Source organism: Trachypithecus francoisi, unplaced genomic scaffold (genome assembly GCF_009764315.1).
Source record: "Trachypithecus francoisi isolate TF-2019V2 unplaced genomic scaffold, Tfra_2.0 Lachesis_group7, whole genome shotgun sequence".
NCBI classification, from domain to species: domain Eukaryota; kingdom Metazoa; phylum Chordata; class Mammalia; order Primates; family Cercopithecidae; genus Trachypithecus; species Trachypithecus francoisi.
The window spans coordinates 74976945-74998025 of record NW_022681472.1 but is presented as its reverse complement, the minus strand read 5'-3'; the positions used below and the strand labels follow the sequence as shown (position 1 = coordinate 74998025).

At 39.6% G+C, this 21081-nt stretch overlaps 1 protein-coding gene across 3 annotated transcripts in view; it reads right to left on the bottom strand.

Moving 5' to 3' along the window:
- Positions 1–21081, bottom strand: part of COL14A1 (collagen type XIV alpha 1 chain) — a 251199-nt gene that overhangs the window by 155978 nt on the left and 74140 nt on the right. For all 3 annotated transcript variants that reach the window (XM_033202599.1, XM_033202600.1, XM_033202601.1), the window contains exons 9-14: positions 20866–21027; positions 17603–17754; positions 16322–16451; positions 14760–14905; positions 12092–12221; positions 7698–7837 (exon numbers count right to left, since the gene is read on the bottom strand). In XM_033202599.1, the coding sequence (XP_033058490.1) occupies positions 7698–7837; positions 12092–12221; positions 14760–14905; positions 16322–16451; positions 17603–17754; positions 20866–21027 (860 nt within the window). The remainder of the gene's footprint in view (positions 1–7697; positions 7838–12091; positions 12222–14759; positions 14906–16321; positions 16452–17602; positions 17755–20865; positions 21028–21081) is intronic.

Genomic DNA, 21081 nt, shown 5'->3' with positions numbered 1-21081 from the left:
ACTCCTGCCTGGGTGACAGAGTGAGACTCTGTCTCAAAAAAGGAAAAGGAGATGAGGGCAGGGTCTAGAAGGCACCCTCAAGGCAAGAGAAAGAACAGATTAAGCTTTGTCACTGAGGGGTTGGGCATGGGGCTGCAGCGCTGCACAGTACAGGCTGCATATTGTAGACCACGTATATGGGGCCCACACCTAGGTGTTTCACATATATTCTCTGTGAATCCTCACAAGGACTTACAATAATGCATAATGAGGTGCCCCCACTGTGATGATACTCTGGAAAATTTAAGAAATGACCGTCTTTACCTGAGAGCAACCTCTGCCAAAAATAAGCTCTGCTTAAAATGTTCTCATGAGACATTTCAGCAGAGCAATAAGATCTTTTTCTCTGTTGTTGTTTTTTGGAGACAGGTTCTTGCTCTTGTCACCCAGGAGGGAGTGCAGTGGCACAATCTTGGCTTACTGTAACCTCTGCCTCCAGGGTTCAAGGTATTGTTTTGTCTCAGCCTCCCATGTAGCTGGGATTACAGGCGTGCACCACCAGGTCCAGCTAATTTTGTATTTTTAGTAGAGACAAGGTTTCAGTATGTTGGCCAGGCTGGTCTCAAACTCCTGGCCTCTAGTGATCCACCCACCTCGGCCTCCCAAAGTGCTGGGATTACAGGCGTGAGCCACTGCACCCAGCCAAGATCTCTTATTTATGGTACTATCAGTGACTAATCCTGATGTTACCTGAGGTTCAGGGGAAGGTCACTAAGCTCAATACTGTATGTGTTTGCTCATGGCAAAGTAACCTTTAGCAAAATATAAAATGTCACTTCCCTACATAAACCTTCATTGGCTATCTATTGCACTCTGAATCAAAACCAAGCACCCTGAGATACCTCATGGCCTTCATAATCTGGGGCAGCACCTTTTCTTTCTGCCATACTCCAGTGGCCTGTTGGGCTCCAGCCACACTGGCCTCCTTTCAGGTCCTTGCCTTTCCCACCTCAGGGCCTTAGCACATGCAGTTCACTCTGTCTGTGACCCCATTCCCCAGCTCTTGTCAAAATTAGGCCTTCTTCCTCTATCATGACTATGCTTAACTAGAACCTCCTCAGAGGAGGCTTCTTTTTCCACCTATGTTTCCGCCTATAAGTGGGGTTATTCTCTGACACTGGCCTTGTTGTTTCCTCCTTGGCACCAGTGGCAATGTGAAATTACTTTATTTACCTACATGTTTATTGCCTATCTCCTGCATAGAGTATAAGCTCCTTGAAGGCAAGAACTTGTTTAGTTTCTTCATCACTGTATGTTGAATTATATTTTTTGAGTGAATAGAATAAGTAAATTAAAATGAAGATGAAGGCATCAAAAAAACTATTTCTTAAAAGAGGTGAGAAAGGTCTTCTCTAAACTAAGAGCCAGACTAGAAGCCATACACACCTCTAAAGAATCTACACCTCTGTAGGTGAAAAAAGAGTGCCAACCTTGGAAAAAAAAGAGCTGTCATTGTACTGTACCATTGTGCTGTACTGGGCCTCTCTTCTGGAGAGGGCCAGAGAATCCCAGCCTTCCCAGACACTCTAGTTGAGGGGTCACACATGGGCATGAAGTCATCCTAGAAGTTCTGGTCCAGTCAGACTCCCAGATGAATGCATGAATCACCCCAGCTGACACCACATGGCAGAGTCCAGCTGTCCCTGCTGAGTTCTGCCCAAGTTGCATGCTCCGAGGCTGTATTTTAAGTTGCAGTGTTGGTTACACAGCAATGGTTAATTGAAAGTATGGATTATCTTCTTCTAAATCAGGGATTGACAACATTATAGGTCATTTTTAGCACTTACTGTTTACTGCAGCCTGTGAACTGTCTGCATGCTTTATATGCATTCACTTATTTAATCCTTATCACAATCCTGTGGGGGAGCTAATTATTACTCCCCATTTGAAAGTGGAAAAATGAGATTCCAAAAATTAAGGAACTTGCCCAAGGGAAAAACAGCTAGTACACAGGTCTTTTTTTTTTTTTTTTTTTTTTTTTTTTTTTTTTTTTTTTTTTTTGAGACGGAGTCTTGCTCTGCCACCCAGGCTGGAGTGCGGTGGCCGGCTCTCAGCTCACTGCAAGCTCCGCCTCCCGGGTTCACGCCATTCTCCTGTCTCAGCCTCCCGAGTAGCTGGGACTACAGGCGCCCGCCTCGTCGCCCGGCTAGTTTTTTGTATTTTTTAGTAGAGACGGGGTTTCACCGTATTAGCCAGGATGGTCTCGATCTCCTGACCTCGTGATCCGCCCATCTCGGCCTCCCAAAGTGCTGGGATTACAGGCTTGAGCCACCGCGCCCGGCCGTACACAGGTCTTAAACACAGGTGTTTCAGGCTCTAAATCATATGCTCTCAAACACTATTTAAAGTATGGTTCCATTATTTAAGCTCACAGAAAATACAAATCCATGTTAAAAAATGTGAGTTCAAGACATATTTTCCTAACCTCTAGTTACATATTGCTTTCTGTTGTTTTGAGTTGTCATGGCTGAGATTTATTGAGCACTTACAGAGTCAGGGACTTGATACACATTGTCTTATTTAGACTCTCTCCCACCCACCTTCACCCACCAAACCCTAGGTGCTTTTACAACAATTTTCTGAAGGAAAACCTAGGTCCAAACAGCTTAACTAACTTGCCCTGAGCCATAAAATTATTAACTGGAATGTCTAGTTAGGCCTTGACCTTGTTTCTAAGTTTCGAATCTGTGACAAATAGGAATTTTGCAAAGATATCAAACATACACAAAAGCAGTTAAAATCTAGGTACTGGATTCTTAGGTACACCAAACAGGAGAAAGGACTAAAAGAAGAAGTGTGTGTGTGTGTGTGTGTGTGTGTGTGTGTGTGTGTGTATCTGTTAAAAAGGATCTCGTTTATTAAATATTTGATGCTGAATAGACTATATTTTATATAATTTCAGCATTGATTATTTTATTTCATCAAATAAAGGCCTTTAGGTATCATTTATTTATATTAGTTAAAATATCATGCTTTAAATGATTAGTCCCAGAACTGATTTTGCTGGTAGTATTTTAAGATGTAGAAGAAAAATTTGAGGAAATAATAACAAATAACCATGATCTCATTGTTATGCAACTATTTCTGAGAAATATCCTCAATCAGTCTAGCTAAAAGTTTCACTTCAGCCTAATTTTGGAAGGGATGTAGAAAAAGGCCCTGATGAGGAACAAGGGATTTGGGCCCAACTCCAGGCTCTACTGCTGAGTCACTGCTACTAGGAACTGGACTCTCAAAGTCCAAAAACTGTGGCCTTTGCATTTATAAAACTCAAATGGCAGCACTCAATTCTCCATCATGTTTGCGTACTTCCAAAATCTTTTCATAGTAAATGCTACCTGAGATGACTTCTGTCCATAGTTTGACAAGTCATACTTTGTCAGCATTTGGTTCTGTAAGGATTACATGAGGTTTAGAGCACTCAGAACAGTGCCCGGCTCATGGGAAGCACTCAACAAATGTTAGCCACCATTATAATCATCACCATCATTATCATCATGGTCATCATCATCATCATCATCACCATAATCATCACCATCATTATCATCATCATCACCGTCATCATCACCATCATCACCATCATCATCATCACTATCACCATCATCACCACCATCATTATCACCATCATTATCATCATCATCACCATCACCATCACCATCATCACCACCATCATCACCATCATTATCATCAGCAGCAGCAGCAGCAACATGGACATTTGTTGAAATACTTGTTTCATTTTTCTTTCCGGTCTCCAAAAAGTTGGGGAGAGGGGTAATGCAGAAAAGATACAGAGGGAGGAAGAGGAAGTGAGAGAAGGAAGATGAGAGGAAATGAAGCAGAAAATATTGAGTGTAAAGCAAAAGTGTTAATAATCAATTGCTTGGGCCAGGCACGGTGGCTCACACCTGTAATCCCAGCACTTTGGGAGGCCGAGGTGGGCAGATCACGAGGTCAAGAGATCAAGACCATCCTGGCCAACATGGTGAAACCCCGTCTCTACTAAAATTACAGAAAATTAGCTGGGCATGGTGGTGGGTGCCTGTAGTCCCAGCTACTTGGGAGGCTGAGGCAGAAGAATGGCATGAACCCAGGAGGCTGAGCTTGCAGTGAGCTGAGATCATGCCACTGCACTCTATTCTGGGTGACAGAGCGAGACTCTGTCTCAAAAAAAAAAAAAAAAAAAAAAATTGTTGCATTGTCTATAAATAGAAGCTTAAATTCATAGAAATTAAAGCAAAATCTAATAGAAATATTCATCCTTAAAATTATATATTCTAAAGTTACGTACAGTAATACTTCACTTCAATAAAAGATACTTATCCAGCAACCTCAAGTATCTATAGCATGGCTATGAATTAAGAATAAGAAACACACACACACACACACACCCTAGTCAAAACTGGTGTTACAAAATCCATGCACGGCTTATGCATTTTGCTCAAATAAAATTTTCTCAAATCTTCATTCATAGCCCATTTTCTCATATTTTAAGTTCGGTTTTATCAAACATAGCTTTCTAATTTCCCAGAAACAGCAAATGCTAGCAGCTTCCCCAAGACTGAAAAACACTACCAAAAAACCCCCAAACATATGTTCTCAACAAATATGTTAGTCTGGGGCTATTCTCTGCCAAGACAAATAACAGAAAATAGTAGAAGAAGCTACAGCAGCTGCTATGGTCTGGAAGGTTGTGTCCCCCTGCAGATTCATATGTTGGTACCTGATCCCCAATGCAGTAGTATTAAGAGATGGGGTCTTTGAGAGATGATTAGGTCATGAAGGATGAATGCCCCTATTAGAGAGGCCCAGGGGAGCTTGTCTGCTCCTTCCACCAGGTAAGAACATAGGTAGAAAGCTCCAACTATGAGGAATACACCTGCAAATTCAGGTGCAGGTGCCTTGATCTTAGACTTCTCAGCTTCCAGAACTGTGAACGATAAATTTCTGCCATTGATAAGTTTCCCAAGCTGGGCACAGTGCCTCACTCCTGTAATTCCAGCACTTTGGGAGGCCAAGGCACACAAATCCCTTGAGCCCAGGAGTTTGAGACCAGCCTGGACCACATGGCAAAACCTGGTCTGTACAAAAATTAGCTAGGCATGGTGGCATGTGCCTGTAATCCCAGCTACTCGGGAGGCTGAGGTGGGAGGATCACCTGAGCCTACAAGATTGAGGATGCAGTGAGCCATGATCACATTACTGCACTTCAACCTAGGCAACAGAGACCCTGTCTCTAAATAAATAAATAAACAAAACTTCCCCAGGCAAGGTATTTTGTTACAGAAAACCAAATGGACTAAGACATGGTTATAATCATTATTATATAATTATAATATAAATGTAATGGATATATAAAAAAGTTTGGTTTTGTTTTATTAAAAATTATTACCAAAGGAGGATGCTCTACAATGAGCAAATATTTACTGGTGAATATAGTCATGTTACTTTGGTTGTTCAATGAGTCAACTCTTTTAAATTGGTAGGTTTTATGTAAAAATAGAAATCACTGGTATCTCTCCAAGAGTCTTAAGATCTAGCAGCCCATGCCTGGATTTCTATCCAGCAGCAATCAGTAGAAGCTGAGACTGGCTGCATCTTGGATGCACACATTTCCCATCACACCAGTCCCTAGTATCCCTGTCATTGAAACCCACTGTCCATTGTCACTTATCATTAGTCTTGCTTGTTGTCTTTCTTTCAGTAGAGAATTTCTTCTGCATTCACGTCCTCAAAATGGGAAGACAAAATATAGCCTAAGTTAGGCTGGGAACAGTGGTTCATGCCTGTAATCCCAGCACTTTGGGAGGCCTAGGAGGGCAGATCGTCTGAGGTCAGGAGTTTGAGACTAGCCTGAGAAACGGTGAAACCCTGTCTCTACTAAAAATACAAAAATGAGCTGGGCACAGTGGTGCATGCCTGTAGTCCCAGCTACTCGGGAGGCTGAACCGAGAATCACTTGAATTCAGGAGGCAGAGGTTGCAGTGAGCCGAGATCATGCCACCGCACTCCAGCCTGGGTGACAAAGCGAGACTTCATCTCAAAAATTTATATATATATATATATTTATAACATTAAAAATATGTATATATAATATATATTTATAATATGTAATACATAATATAATGTTATACATTTATAATATATATTATATATAATACACATACATTATATATAATATATATTATATATTTTATACATATAGCCTAAGTTAGCCTCATGTGTCAAGCAAGACACGACAATATTTCTTTGCAGGTGTGTCTGCTTCTACAGATTTAATGGTATGCTTCACTCATTTATATTATCTGCCTCATCCTCCTACACAGTTGAATTTACGACCCTTCGGAAAGTAGTTTATGTACCAGTGACAAAGAGACACCTATAGCTCAGTATTTTTTTATTTCAATCTTTTTACTGCTCCAGGCTGCTCTCTTCAAAAACAAAGCAACTCATCCGAACGACCAGACGCTTCAGGAGTATTTACTCTCAAGATTCACAAAGGTTTAATGAAGCATATCGAACAGTATTTCTATATGTTAGCAAATGTGTACTTACTCCCTGTCCATTACACAATGTCCCTTATGAGGATGCACTTTGTAAAATATCGCTTGGATTTAATTTTAGAAAAAAAATTGTCTCTGCATATAAAAACACTTGCTTTATTTGGTCAGAAAGTAGAAATGATGCAATCTAACATATTTCCCTCTTTGTCTTAGCTTACTGGACCAAGATAAGGGAAAATAAAATAAAAATAACCTCGCTGTTTTGCTAAAACACATTTCCAAGGGAACACTTTTTTGAAAGTATTAGTCACTGCATGCAAGATACTATATCTTCATGGGTTTTAACAAGTTCCATTATTTGAAAGTACTTCTTAGATAAAACTCGAATTATTTGCTAAATTTAGGCTCATCTAACTAGAGCCTTTCAGATGCCAGTTTACTCAAAAGCAGAAGGATAAACTAGACAACAGTGACATTATTTTTAGTTCAATGCTTCCATGAACATACACCCTCCCCACCCCCATCCCCTGTGGCAGACTGCATTTTCCAGAGATGGCCACATCAGTGAATATCTTCTTCTCTATATGCTCCTCCTATCCCGTGACTGACATGTCTCCCACCACAGGTAGGATCTGTGTTTCTCCCCACCTACAAATCTGGGCAAAGGTGGTGACATTTCATACCAATGGAGTGTGACAGAGGTGGTATCAAGTGACTTCAGAGGCTGGGTCATGAATAGTGATACAGCTTCTACTTAGCTCTCTCTCTCTCTGGACATGTGTCATGGGACTCCTGAGCCAACTCCCCTGAAGCTGCATGCTGAAGACATTGTGCGAAGGGTCTAATTAGAGATACGGAGACCTGCTCCAGCTCCCAGCTGTTCCAGTCTCCCCAGACCAGGCACCAGATACATGAGTAAAGACGCCATGAGATGGCTCCAGCTCCGGTCACTATCTGGCTCTAACCTTACTGGGGAGCACCCCTCCTCCAGCGATAACTGCAATCCACACCCCAATTCCTGACCTACATACAGAAACTATGAGAGACAATAAATAGCTACTATTATTTTAAGCCACTAGCTTTGAGATGATTGGTTATGTAGCCATCAATAACTAGCACCCCACCAGCTAAAAATATACAGTATGTCCCAGAACTTACCTCATTGATTTCAGTCCCATCTGCATTGTTATATACAATTCGATAACCATTGATCTGTCTTGAAGTTGGGTCCCAGGTTAATCGAGCACTGTTAGAGCCAACATTGGAGATTCTCAGATTTCTTGGTGGACTTAAAGCCACTTGGCCGTAAATGGAATAGAAAATAATTAAAATGTCAAATTACATACACGTAAAAAGAAACTGCGTCTTTGACTTCTATTTACATATGAAAAGTGTCACCCAGATAATAATTTATAACACTGAAATAATCAGTGTATTGTCTCATAAAAAACAATAATGTTCTCTAATTAGCAAAGAAAAAAGTTTTATTTGTAGAGAATAAATAGCAGTAATAAGTTACACATGGTTAGAAATAAGATTTAGGTAAATTTTCTGTGCCTATCACTCTAGCCTGATGTAAGTAAGAAACCTAATGGATTAAAAACAAACTAACTTGAAATAAAATTTTAACTAGTCCACTCAATTACCATGTGACTCTGGCAAAGCCACTCTACCTCTCAGCTCCACAATTTCCCACGTGTAAAATGAGGGGATGCCCATCCGCCATTTCCACATTGGTATCTATTAGGCAACTCCAACTTAACCGGTCCAAACGGAATCAGTGACTCTTGATGCCTTCCCCTAATTCTTCTTCCCTCAATCTTCCCCTCTGAGCAAATGGAAACTCTATCCTTCCCACTGATCAGGTCAAAAACCTTGGAGCCTCCTGGATTGCTCTTTCTCTCGCAACCCACTTCTAATCCATCATCCAGATCTGACCCCTTCTCTTCACCTCCACTGCCACCATCTTGGTAGAAGCCACTATCTCCTCTTGGCTTGGATTCTTGCCATGGTCTCTCAGCCAATCTCTCAACTTCCATCTTTCCCCTACTATTAATATAATTATTCCTCAGCAAGCAGCCAGAGTGCTTCTTTTAAAATGTCAGTCAGGTAATTTCACTTCTCTGCACAAAACCTTCAAAATGGCTCCTAACTCCCTCAGCATAAACCTACGGTACTTAGCACGATCTTTTCTTTTCTTTTCTTTTCTTTCTTTCTCTTTCTCTTTCTCTTTCTTTCTTTCTTTCTTTCTTTTCTTTCTTTCTTTCTTTCTTTTTCTTTCTTTCTCTTTCTCTCTTTCTCCCCTCTCTCCCCTCTCTCCCATCTCTCTCCTTCCTCCCTTCTCCCTTCCCTTCCCTTCCTTCTCCTTTTCCTTCCCTTCCCCCTTCCCTCCCCTCCCCTCCTCCCCTCCCCTCCCCTCCTCTCCCCTCCCCTCCCTTCCTTTCTTTCCTTTCCATTCATTCCCACTCTGTCATCCAGGCTGGAGTGCAGTGGTGGGATCTCAGCTTGCTGCAACCTCCACCTCCCAGGTTTAACTGATTCTCATGGCGCAGCCTCCTGAGCAGCTGGGATTACAGGCGTGTGTTACCACACCTTGCTAGTTTTTATATTTTTGGTAGAGACAGGGTTTCACCATGTTGGCCAGGCTGGTCTTGAACTCCTGACCTCAGGTGATCTGCCTGTTTTGGCCTCCCAAAGTGCTGGCACTACATGTGTGAGCTACCACAGCCAGCCTAGAGTGGTCTTTATGGCCCTACATGACTGGCCTGCTGCCATTTCACTGCTTCCATCTCCTACTACTCCGTGCCTTTTCCATGCCACTAGCTGTGACTGGAACCTGCCATGCATGCTCATTCATAGGCCACTGCATTTGCCTTCTCTTTGCCTTCAAGGCTCTTCCCCCAGATATCCGCATAGCTGGTATTTGCTTCTTTCAGGTTTCTGACCATATGCCACCTTCTTGATGAATCTATGATCATCTCATGTAAAACAGTTCTTTACCCCCATACTACAAGTCTCCTTCTTCTGCTCTATTTTTTTTCACTGTATATTTCTGGTTTATTGTCTCTCTCCCTCAGTATATTGTAATCTCAGGGGGTTAGATAATTTGGTTTCATTTTGTTCTCAGATCTATTCCCAATATAGCGAGTACTCAATAAACATTCATTGAATCAACGGGTAATTATTTGACCTGAATAAATCACAGTGGCTTTGTGAGACAAATAAAAATAAACATCTTACTATTGCTTTAAAATTATTTAAAGAGGTATTGGTACTTCTGCAGATTCCTAACTGTCAATTCCATAGCTTTTTGAACCTCTTCAAGGACCGCTATCTAATTCAACAAATTAAAAATTTTCCATAATTTTTGACAGTTTCATGAGCTCTTTACAGGCTTATTGTAAAAATAATTGTTAACATTTACTGAGTGTTTTCCATGAGTCTGACACATAACATATGTTAACTTATTAAATTCTTACATTAGAATGCAAGGATAAAGTTGCAATTATCCCCATTATATTGATCACAAAATTGAAGTAACTTGGCCAACGTCCCAGTTAGTAGGAACAGAAGAGCAATTCGAATTTAACCTAAGAAATTCATTAACTGATTCCAGAGCCCACGATATTAACCAGGATGCTAATTTCTCCTCTCTCACTGTTTCTCTCTCTTACTCACTCTCTCATCCCACAAACTCAGTGCTGATAGAGCCAACAAAGCAAAAAACTTGAAGACAAATAATGACAATTACGAGCCATAACGAAGCATGATGTTTCCTAACCTCAAAGCCCAGTCCTTTCATTAATTCAATACATACTGATTTTTGACAATAAAGATCTTGTAGGAGTTAGTGACTCTCTTAATAATTAAGGTGCTAGAGAGGAAGTGTAGAAAAGAAAAAAAAAGCAATATAATTAAGTAGTGTGCACATTTGGCTCTAAATTTTTCTGGAATTCCATTATATTTGGCAATATAATGGAATAATGTCTAATTTACTTTGCACATAAAAATGCCAGCCTCAGGAACAAGTATCTAGGATATCATTTTTCAGGAGCTTTTTGCTAATCATGGGAAGGAGTTGTACATATTTTAATAAGTATAAATAAGTGAACACTCTGAGTGAAAGAGAGATGGGCTGTTGGGGAAAGCTTTTCTTTCAAATGATTAGAGTCCCAGAATTCACTTATGTGGTAGATGCTTTCTAGCATGATTCATTTCTTTTCTTTTTCTTTCTTGGGCTCTCCCAGAGCTTTTGTTTGTTTCTTTGTTGTTTTAATTACATTGGTCTTTCTCTGAAGAGCAAGAATAACATAGCCTTGACTAACACAGAATGGATGTGTGCAAACTTCTTTATCATTAAACTTCTATTTTGTTTTCCCAAATGGAATCTTAATGAGAAAGGCATTGTAGAAATTGTGCTATTCATCTCCTCCCAAGTCCAGGAGAAGAGTGGTGAGCAAGACCCCAAGTCTCTCTGCACTTTCTTATGTTTCAAAAGATCATGAATAGAGCCATATTTTAATAGTATATGGTATTATTAGAATGCCATAGTAATATTTTGTTTATATCATATTTTTAAAATAAATGCTTACATTTCCCAAAAAGTACTAGGAATTCCCTACATCTAGCCAAAATTAGCCTTACCAATAAAATTTTTACTCAGTTGAAAATGAATTACAGGCTGGGCGCGCTGGTTCAAGCCTGTAATCCCAGCACTTTGGGAGGCCGAGACGGGCGGATCACGAGGTCAGGAGATCGAGATCATCCTGGCTAACACAGTGAAACCCGTCTCTACTAAAAAATACAAAAAACTAGCCAGGCGAGGTGGCGGGCACCTGTAGTCCCAGCTACCCAGAAGGCTGAGGCAGGAGAATGGCCTAAACCCAGGAGGCGGAGCTTACAGTGAGCTGAGATCCGGTCACTGCACTCCAGCCTGGGCGACAGAGCTAGACTCTGTCTCAAAAAAAAAAAAAAAAAAAAAAAAAGACAATGAATTACAATAGTAATAGGCTCAGATAAATACAGCAAAGATTTTTAGGGAAAAACGTTTGTTAATTTTGATATGAGTGGAAAATAAACAGATATTCAGTAACTATGTACTGAGTGTTTTCACATATACTACTGTATTTCATCTTATATCAACTACATGCTGTAAAATTATTCCTCCTCCTTTTATACAACCAAAAAAGTTTTATCACTCACCCATTGTCACCTAGCTAAAATATGAGTTGAGCTGAGATTCCCATCTCAACTGCTATCTTGCAAAGCCCACACTCTTCCCTCCATATTCTGACCTGCATTTGAATTTAGACAAAGAAAGACACAGGTGGAATTATCTGGAGGATGCTGAAGTTCGGTTCTGGCAACCGTATCATTTATAATAATACAATTTATAAAAAATACATTTCTCTGCCCTAAATAGAATATGAGATTTTTAAAATTACAATTAGATTTTAAGAGGTTTCAACCTAAACTAGTAGTTCCAATTCAGAATCCCCACATTCATGCGGGCTTTTACTACAGCATCCCAACTGAATGGCTGTGCTGCTCACATGTTGTTTCTTGTCCCGTAACAGGATCGCTGGCCTCTTCTCCAAACATGGCATAAACTGTGACTGTGTATTCTGTATTGGGCAACAACCCACTCAATTCAATATCCGTGTGGGTCTCTCCAATTTTCATCTGAAAAGAATACATGTTGTTAGATCGTTTGCCAATACATATTATTCATGCTGATCGGAGTGGAACAGAACAAAGGTGAGACTTCATGGGATAAGACTTTACGTCCCCTCACAACCCTCCATCAAACAGGCTTCAGTCATAACTTTTAAATTGTCTCGTGTCATTTTATATTAGGAACAGATATTATGGAACCATATAAGTCGAAAAGCACCATGTGAACTGTGTTAGGATAACTCTTTACATCTGGACAAATGGCAACTCCAGCCAGAATAACAATGTTGAGTATATGCTCCCCAGGAGAGGGTGGGTGAGATTGAATCAGGAATGTTCTCTAGAGACTGTGAGCTCCAGGCCAGTGTGCTGGAGGCAAGGCCAAGTGGGCACCTTTCATTATTTGGCTAATTCTAACCAGTGCTCTGGCCACATGCCCAGTTTTTGCTTCAAACTCAATGAAACAGGGCCAGTTTTGCGGCCCCATTCAACAAGAGAGTCCACGCAGTTGAATTGCAAGTTACTTCCAGTATTCAGAAGAGATCAAGTCACCTTGACACCCAACTTGGCAATTTGCTTTCTTGATTCTTGAACACGTTTTCTGACCCTTGGATTCAGTCAAACTATCCAACATTCTCAGTTGTGCGACAATAGAGTGATGGGACAGTTTTATGTTTTGGAAGGAAACAAAAAATCTCCATAGACAGTCTACAGGCACATGACTGCCAGGGCTAATCATCGAATTAAAATTTTGAATTTTGAACTATCTCAACATATATAACATAAACTCACAGAAAATAATATAATACACACTGATGTACCCATTACTCAACTTGGATAAATATCAAATTTTTGTCATATCAACTTCAGATTTTATTTTTTTAATTAATATATTCAGATAAAACAAAAGGTCTTTCTCATTCTTTCTGTTCACCACCTCCACCCTGAGGTTGATGTATATCTTACTGCTGCATTTTTGTACTTTTGTATGTATATAGATATATCTATAAACAATATATGATCCTGTATGTTTAACAACACACATAATGGGATCATATCAACACAATCTTTTTGCAGCTTGCTATTTTTTTCTGTGTTAATATTACATTTTGAGATTTATCCATGTTGATACACAAGGACAGAGTTGACATCATTAATTCCTTTATGGTATTCTTTTCTATAAATATATCACTATTTTCCATTCCTCTATTAATAGGCATGTTAGTTGTTTGCAATGTCTTATTCCAACCAAGTGCCTACATTGAAAAATGCCTGCAAGATGTTTCCCTATGATATATTTCCAAAATATATATATATCTTCAACAGGATGAAATATTTCAAAATATCCTCCGGAGCAGCTGTACCAAACTACATGCCCGCCAGCAGTTACAGGAGTGATTCTTTTCCTATGTGCTCATGAATACACAGTATTATCAGACTTTAAATTTTTTTTGCTAATCTATTGGTTATAAACTACTATTCCTTTAATTCTTTTTCTCTTTCATAGTGAGGCTGAGCATCTTCTCAGCACCATTTGTAAGTTTCTCTTTTGTCAAAATAATTTAGATCAACTTTAAATTCAAATAGGCAAAAGCCGTCTAAGCGTTGGAAATAAAAAGACACATGTCACCAATACTCTATTCTTGACACTCAGATTCACCATTTTTTTGACCCTAAAGATTTCTGTCGCCAGAGACAGGCTTTATACAATTTTAGACAACCAAGTTCTCTGAACTGCTTTGCTTATTAACTGTCCCTGCCTGGTCATTACACTTCCATGTGTCAGATTCATCCTCTTCATTCCTTACATGTCTGCATTATAGCTATTGTGCCCTATAAATTAAAAATGAGTACTAAAATGTTTGAAAGTCATTTGAAGGTCAAAGTTTCATCATTTAAAATGGAATAAATTCAAAAATTTGCACCAACGATGTATGTCTATCTACCTCTCAAATTAGTAAGAAAAAACTTAATTCAGTGCATACAGAGAAAATAGTCACTTATGCACCACATAAAGCAAAATATATAACATTCCTCTAGAGTTATTTGGCAATACTGAATGTAAACCTTAATAATTTGCCTACCCTTTGAAAAACAAACTCTATTTCTAGGAATTTATCCTAAGGAAATAAACAATTATGCAAAGATGTATGTTAGGAATATTCACAAAAGCATTATTTATATAGCAAGCTATCTAAATATCCAAAAACATAGATTAATTAAACATGACCCGTTCAAACCAACAGTAGAATACTATGGGTGTATACAATGACTTCGTAAAATTTTCTTTAATGACATGGAACGAGATTCACAATAAATAAAATGAAAACAGCAGGCTACAAAACTGCTTCCATTTGTTGCTTTTAAAATGCATTGACAAAGACTGTTAACAATGGCTATCTCTTGGTGGTGGGATTATACATGGTTTTTTTTCTTTTGGCTAATCTGAATTTTCTACATTTTCTACATTAAATTTTTACAATAAAAATTTTATTTTATTTAAGGAAATAAAAGATTCTAGGACTGTAGTAGGTAGCAGGTGGTTACCTCTTTTTCATCCCCAGCCAGGTCCTCTGTTAGAGGAGCATAAAGGATCAGGTAACCTGAGGCCCCAGGTACTGCATCCCATTTGACTCGCATGCTGTTCTCAGTCACATCATATAGTAGAAGGTCAGAAGCCATTGGTAAAGCAACTGCAAGAGATTTTTTTTTTTTAATGTTGAGCCACTTACATATGTGTCCTTGAGAAAAATGAAATTATCAAGAAATAAGATTGACCATAAGAAGGGAGAAAGGGATTAAGAATAAATTGCAAGCTCCTGTGTTAAACAATGCTGATGAAAAACAGGAAACACTGTTGTTTTCAAATATGGTTCTAGACCCTCCCTAATGTGGCCCTGCCTACTCTTCTAACCACAATGTCAAGTTCAGGACTTTGCTGACATTTCCAGCTCCTTGTACACGGATCTATGAGAATGCTTACAGTCTTTCATTGCACTAATCTGCTTGCACATCTTCGGTTTGCGTTCCCACCCCCTACTACACTAAAACATCCTTTTTCTTTTATTTATTATTTTTTGAGACCTGTTCTTCCTATGTCATCCAGGCTGGAGTGCAGTGGTGCAATCTTGGCTGCAACCTCCACCTTCTGGGCTCAAACAATTCTCCCACCTCAGCCTCACAAGTAACTGGGACCACAGCGGCGTGCCACCATGCTCAGCTAATTTTTGTATTTTTTGTAGAGACTGGGTTTCGCCATGTTGCCCAGGCTCACTAAAACATCCTTGAGAATAAGGATTGTCACTAAAATATTTCTGCAAAGTGAGGGCATTAACACTTATCTGACAGATCGTTGCCAGGGATAAATCCAATAGATTTCAGAGAGTGATGATGACAGTGCGTGGCGCATTGTGATTAGTGTTGTTTACACTGTTATTGTTCTATCAGAGGCAGATTTTTTAGAGCAGTTTTGCATAGTGCCTCGCATGTTATAGGAACTCAATTAATATTAGAAATGACTACAAGATGTTCAATCTTTTTTAAAAAGATTATCTCTTCTCATGATTCTGTGTGCATGTGCATGTGCGTGTGCGTGTGTGTGTGTGTATTATGTGTGTATGTTGTCATTGTGTGTTACTATGATCCTACCCAGGAAGGGAATTATTAGCATTCAGAAGCTTGTTTTACCTACAGTGATATGAACAATGAAGATAGCAGTAACATAATTTCCTTGGCATTCTACTGGGCAGGAGAGCTATGGAGTTTTTTCTCTACTTCTACTGACAAATTCATGGACAATTCTTGGTTCATAATAGGCATTTATTAAATACTTATTTAATAAATGAATGAATTTTTTTGTACTCTTCACCACCAAGATTGCTCTTAAACCTATCAGAAATTTATAACAACTTTTTCAAGACATAGCACCTGCAAGACTACAGCTCTAGCATGGACAAGTACCACATATAGCACGACAAATGTCTTCTATGAATTTGATTGAATTTGATTCAGGATGTCTATCAACATGACCTCAGCAGAATTTCAATTTAAGAAAGGCCCCCTAAGCAGCACTCCACAAAGTTAGAAGTGGGGTAGAATTAAATACATACGTGTAGTTTCAGTTCCCCGTAGGCCTTCACTAGCAGTGTGGGCATAGATTGCAAAGACTGCTATCTGATATTCAGTTAAAGACATCAAGTTTTTCAACACTGTGGAAGATACACTTCCATCTACCACCACCTGTTTAAAGAACAGTTTGAGTAATGAGAGCATGGAATATCTTACACACAGAATTGAAATCAAAAAGCAGAAATATCTCCAGCAAGAATATTTCATTGAATATTTTCTTGTTGGTGCCACATCCTCCTTTCCACTGTGGCAGTCAAACGCTCTTTGAACTCCTACATGAAGTGATGCACCTTTTATGGAATGTGTCCAGAAGTCCCTTGTTAATTCATATCTAATAGAAATAACTGTGTTGATACCAGGCTAATTATTATCCTATTTACATCCACTTAATAACAATAAACATGGTATTTTTCCAGAGAGCTTTGGGAAGCATTTAAAAGATTTATTAGTCATGTAAAATAAAAGAATTATTGGAAGCACTCGGATCTCTCTCCTTTTTTTTTTTTTTTTTTTTTGTTTGGTCCAAATGATTTAAGACTCCACAATCTACTTCTCTAATGCTTAAAAGATATCATAAATCCTACCATAACACAGAACATTGTGAAATATGCTGAGGTCAGTCAGAGGTTAGAACAACAAAAAGAAAAAGAAAAAAGAATTTCATTGTGTTTTAACATATTCCTTGTGAATTGTGGTATCAAAGGTAGGAAATGGGAAGGATCCAATCATCTGGCAATAGGTGTTCTCGCCTGTGTTAGCCAAGCCATAAAAAATGCTGGCCACAGCTGCTTTATTATGGCTTTTCCATTGCACTCATCCCTACAAATGTCCAGGAAACTCCAAGGCTTGGAGGCCTAGTCCATATATGACCACGTACTTTGGAATGCACAGACTTCACTGAGGCAGAAAGCTCAGATCACTCCCACACAGAAAAATGCACAAATAGCGAAAGGGGTCCTGGCCAGACAATTAGCTACTGATACCTTTTACTTTAGAACTTACTAATTTTAAGAAGAAAAATACATTGTGTTAGAAAGTCATACATGACCAGTTCTGAGCGTTATTTGGAGAGATGAAAGATATAATTGCCATAACTCAGAGATATGGGAGAACAATATGAACAAGTGGAAATGCATTTCAGTCAAATTCTTTAAAATGTCTGTGACAGAATAATCTTATACATAAATTTCTGCCTTGTTCTCACTACTGTAGAAGACTTGAGAGAATAAAAAGAATGGTTGAAAATACTGTCTCCTTATTACCTCGTCTGGTTTTCCACCCCTGGTAGGATAATACACAACTCTGTATTTTTCCACATTTCCTGGGGCGTGAGTCCAGTTAACCATAAAGCTTCTGGCAGTGACTTCAGAAGTAATCAACTCCGTAGGCGGCCCAGTGATGGCATGGGCTGAGGCTAAATTAAAGAAACACATCAAATAAACCTCTTACCCAAAGTTATTTCTTATGAAGCTAAGACATCTCATTAGACAGAAATAAATACTGATTTTATGCTGCCTCTAAGATTTTCCTCTTTAGGTAAGTTGATTCAGTTATCCATTTGTTCATTCAAACATTTAAATGTCTATTAGGTGCCAGGTACTACGCTAAGTTCTGAGGATACCAATCTTAAATAAGATGTAGTTCTTGACTCCAGAGAACTTTCTCAAATTAAGGTCACTGTTAATAAATAATAAAAACAAACATTAACAGCTGGGCATGGTGGCTCATGCCTGTAATCCCAACACTTTGGGAGGCCAAGGTGGGTGGATCACCTGAGGTCAGATCAGGAGTTCGAGACTAGCCTGGCCAACATGGCAAAACCCCATCTCTACTAAAAATTCAAAAATTAGCTGGGGATGGTGGCAGGTGCCTGTAATCCCAGCTACTCGGAAGCCTGAGGCACAAGAATCGCTTGAACCAGGAGGCGGAGGTTGCAGTGAGCCGAGATCGTGTCACTGCACTCCAGCCTGGGGGATAGAGTGAGACTCTGCCTCCAAACAAACACACAAACAAACATGAACTAAGCATGTGTGTATTGAAAGGTACTCTTCAGAGTCTTTAGAATTTTTTTTTTTAATCTCATCTACTTCTCCCTAGTTCCTATTACTGTTCACACTTCGTATGTGAGAAAAATCAAGGCACAATGAAGTTAGCTAACATGACCAAGGTCTCACAATTAGTATCAGAGTTGACATTGATATCTGGGCTTGACACAAGAGTCTGTGTTTTTAAGCATCAGAGAACACAGGCTCTATAGTAAAAATTTCAGTTCAACAAGTGACTAATATCTAAAAATGTAAAAGAAGAAAAAGCAACTAACATATACTAAATGCCCACTATGAGCTCAACACTACGTAAGCATTTTTTCATATGTGTTACACATGTTAAAGCAAATGATTCTATAAAAATTTGGGACATGCAAAATCTAAGTGGAGAGGGATACAATATGTAAATGATAATAACGAGGTTAAACTTTAGAATTTCTCACACTTCAAGGGCACTTACTCAAAGGGACTTTAATAATCTCAATTTTTAAAATACTGTTTTGAACACAAACTATGGCCAGGAACTTTATTACATGCTGTATCATCAACCACATGTAGACTATTTTGGAAAAACTGAGCTCTAAAGTAGCTTCACTTTGAAGCTCAGAGAAATGTGTTCAGGATCATACTGCTTGGATGCCCAGCCCAGCCCCATGAGATCTAGCCTGGGGAAAGGGGAATGATGACAGAGAGAAGGACATGTAGCCAGAAAGAACCATTTCACACTGGTTACAACAGAGGCAGCAAATAAAACCAGACTCTTAAAAGAAGACTTGGATATTACCCTCTTCTCAGATTACAACTCTATAAGGCAAGCGTAACCTGCAGACCAGTGATATTGTGAGGGGCAAGGCTTAAAAATCCATGATGGATTTGCTCCCAGAAAGAGAAGAGCTGTGCTTTACTCTATTCCTTTTGCTGAGTATAACTAAAAACTCTGGAAATTATATCAAAGACAAGCATAAGAAGATGCTGAAAAGTAGAAAGAAGAAGGTCAATGAGTGCAGAACTACAGGGCTCGGGAGCTCCCAGCAGTGAGCTCTCACTTCCTTTTACTCATATATCCCACACATGGAGCTAAAGTATCTGGCAACCCAGAAACACCAACAGATACAGACTAAAAATTGCTAACAAAATCTTCTCCCTCTAGCAAAGGACCAGGAAATGGCCAGCCTACCAAGACTGAAACTTTTAAAACATTTTTGGCAATAACTGTTCTACTGCAGTTAATCAACACAGAAAAAAACTGTGGCCACACCTTTACCCATGCCAGCAAAGGCCTAGTGGGAAGCCAAAATTTCCAGCCTTTCTTGGCTATAATAGGTTGCCCTAATATCCACCCCAAGCCCCTCATGCCAGCTAGGGTGCTGTGAGAGGTCAAGCAGAGAAGAGATATTCATCCCTAGCAGATGGTAATGAATCTTCTCCCCTACAATCCTATCTGTGATATCAAAGGAGACCACATGAAGAGCCTGCCTGGACCCTCAACCCCCCCCGCCGGGAGTAATAAGGCACCATTCCCCCTCACTCTGTGACGGTGTCAGAGGAGACCTAGCAGTGAGTCAGGGCTTTCACCACTGTCCAGTAGCAAGGAGGCCACTCTTAATGAAAACTAAACTAAACAAAACATGCAACTGGGATATGATCCAGCCATTGTACTACTGGGCATTATCCCAGAGAAATGAAAACTTATGTTTGCACAAGAACCTCTACATGAACATTCACAGCAGCTTGATTCATCATAGCCAAAGGCTGAAAGCAACCCAGGAGCCCCTCGACGTGTGAGTGGTTAAACAAACTGTGGCACATCCACATCATGGAATCTGACACTCAATTAAAAAGAAAGCGCTGTTGACACGTGCAACAACTTGGATGAATCTCCAGGGAATTCTCCTGCATGAAAAAAGCCAATCCCCAAAGGTTACATACCACATACCTCCATTCACATAATATTTTTGACATGAAAAATATTGGAGATGGAGTAGCGGTTGTCTGGGATCATGGAGAGAGGGAGAGGGGTATAAGTGAGGTGCCTATAAAAGGGAACAGGAATGATCCTTGTGGTGGAAACGTGCTGCATCTTGCCTGTATCAATGGCAAGCATTCTGCTTGTAGTAATGTAATTAGCTTTACAAGATTTTGCCATTGGGGAAGCGAGTAAAGAACACACAATCTTTCCATGTATTATTTCTTACAAACTGTATTTGAATGCCTAATCATCTTAAAATTAAAAAGTTTAATTTTTAAATAAAAGTAAATGTTACATTATGGAGAAAATCATCTTGTGTTTAAAGAGTCTCTCATTCACCTCCACAAAGCCTGCTAATATACTCCCTTTTCTACTCTGAGGGCTCAGGTCTTAGGGGAATAGGGGGTCTTCCCAAAGCCAACATGAAAAATGAAAAGAATTTCCCCAATTCACGATAGGCTTGTGCACCGTAATACTGACATCCACAGGACTGCTCTGTCACTCACTTTACCTTTAATTTCTCTGTCCTGTTCTTCCACTCTAGAGCAGACAGTCCTGGTCAGACTCTCCACAACTGTGTGCATCAGGTCGAATTCGGCAACGTTGTACACATGAGTGCTGTCCGGTTCGGAGGCGATCTCCTGCAGCTCATTCAAATCCGCGTTTTTCACCCCTTACACAGAGGACAACAGGAGAATGGTGACCTTTATGCCCCCTTGGAAAGAGT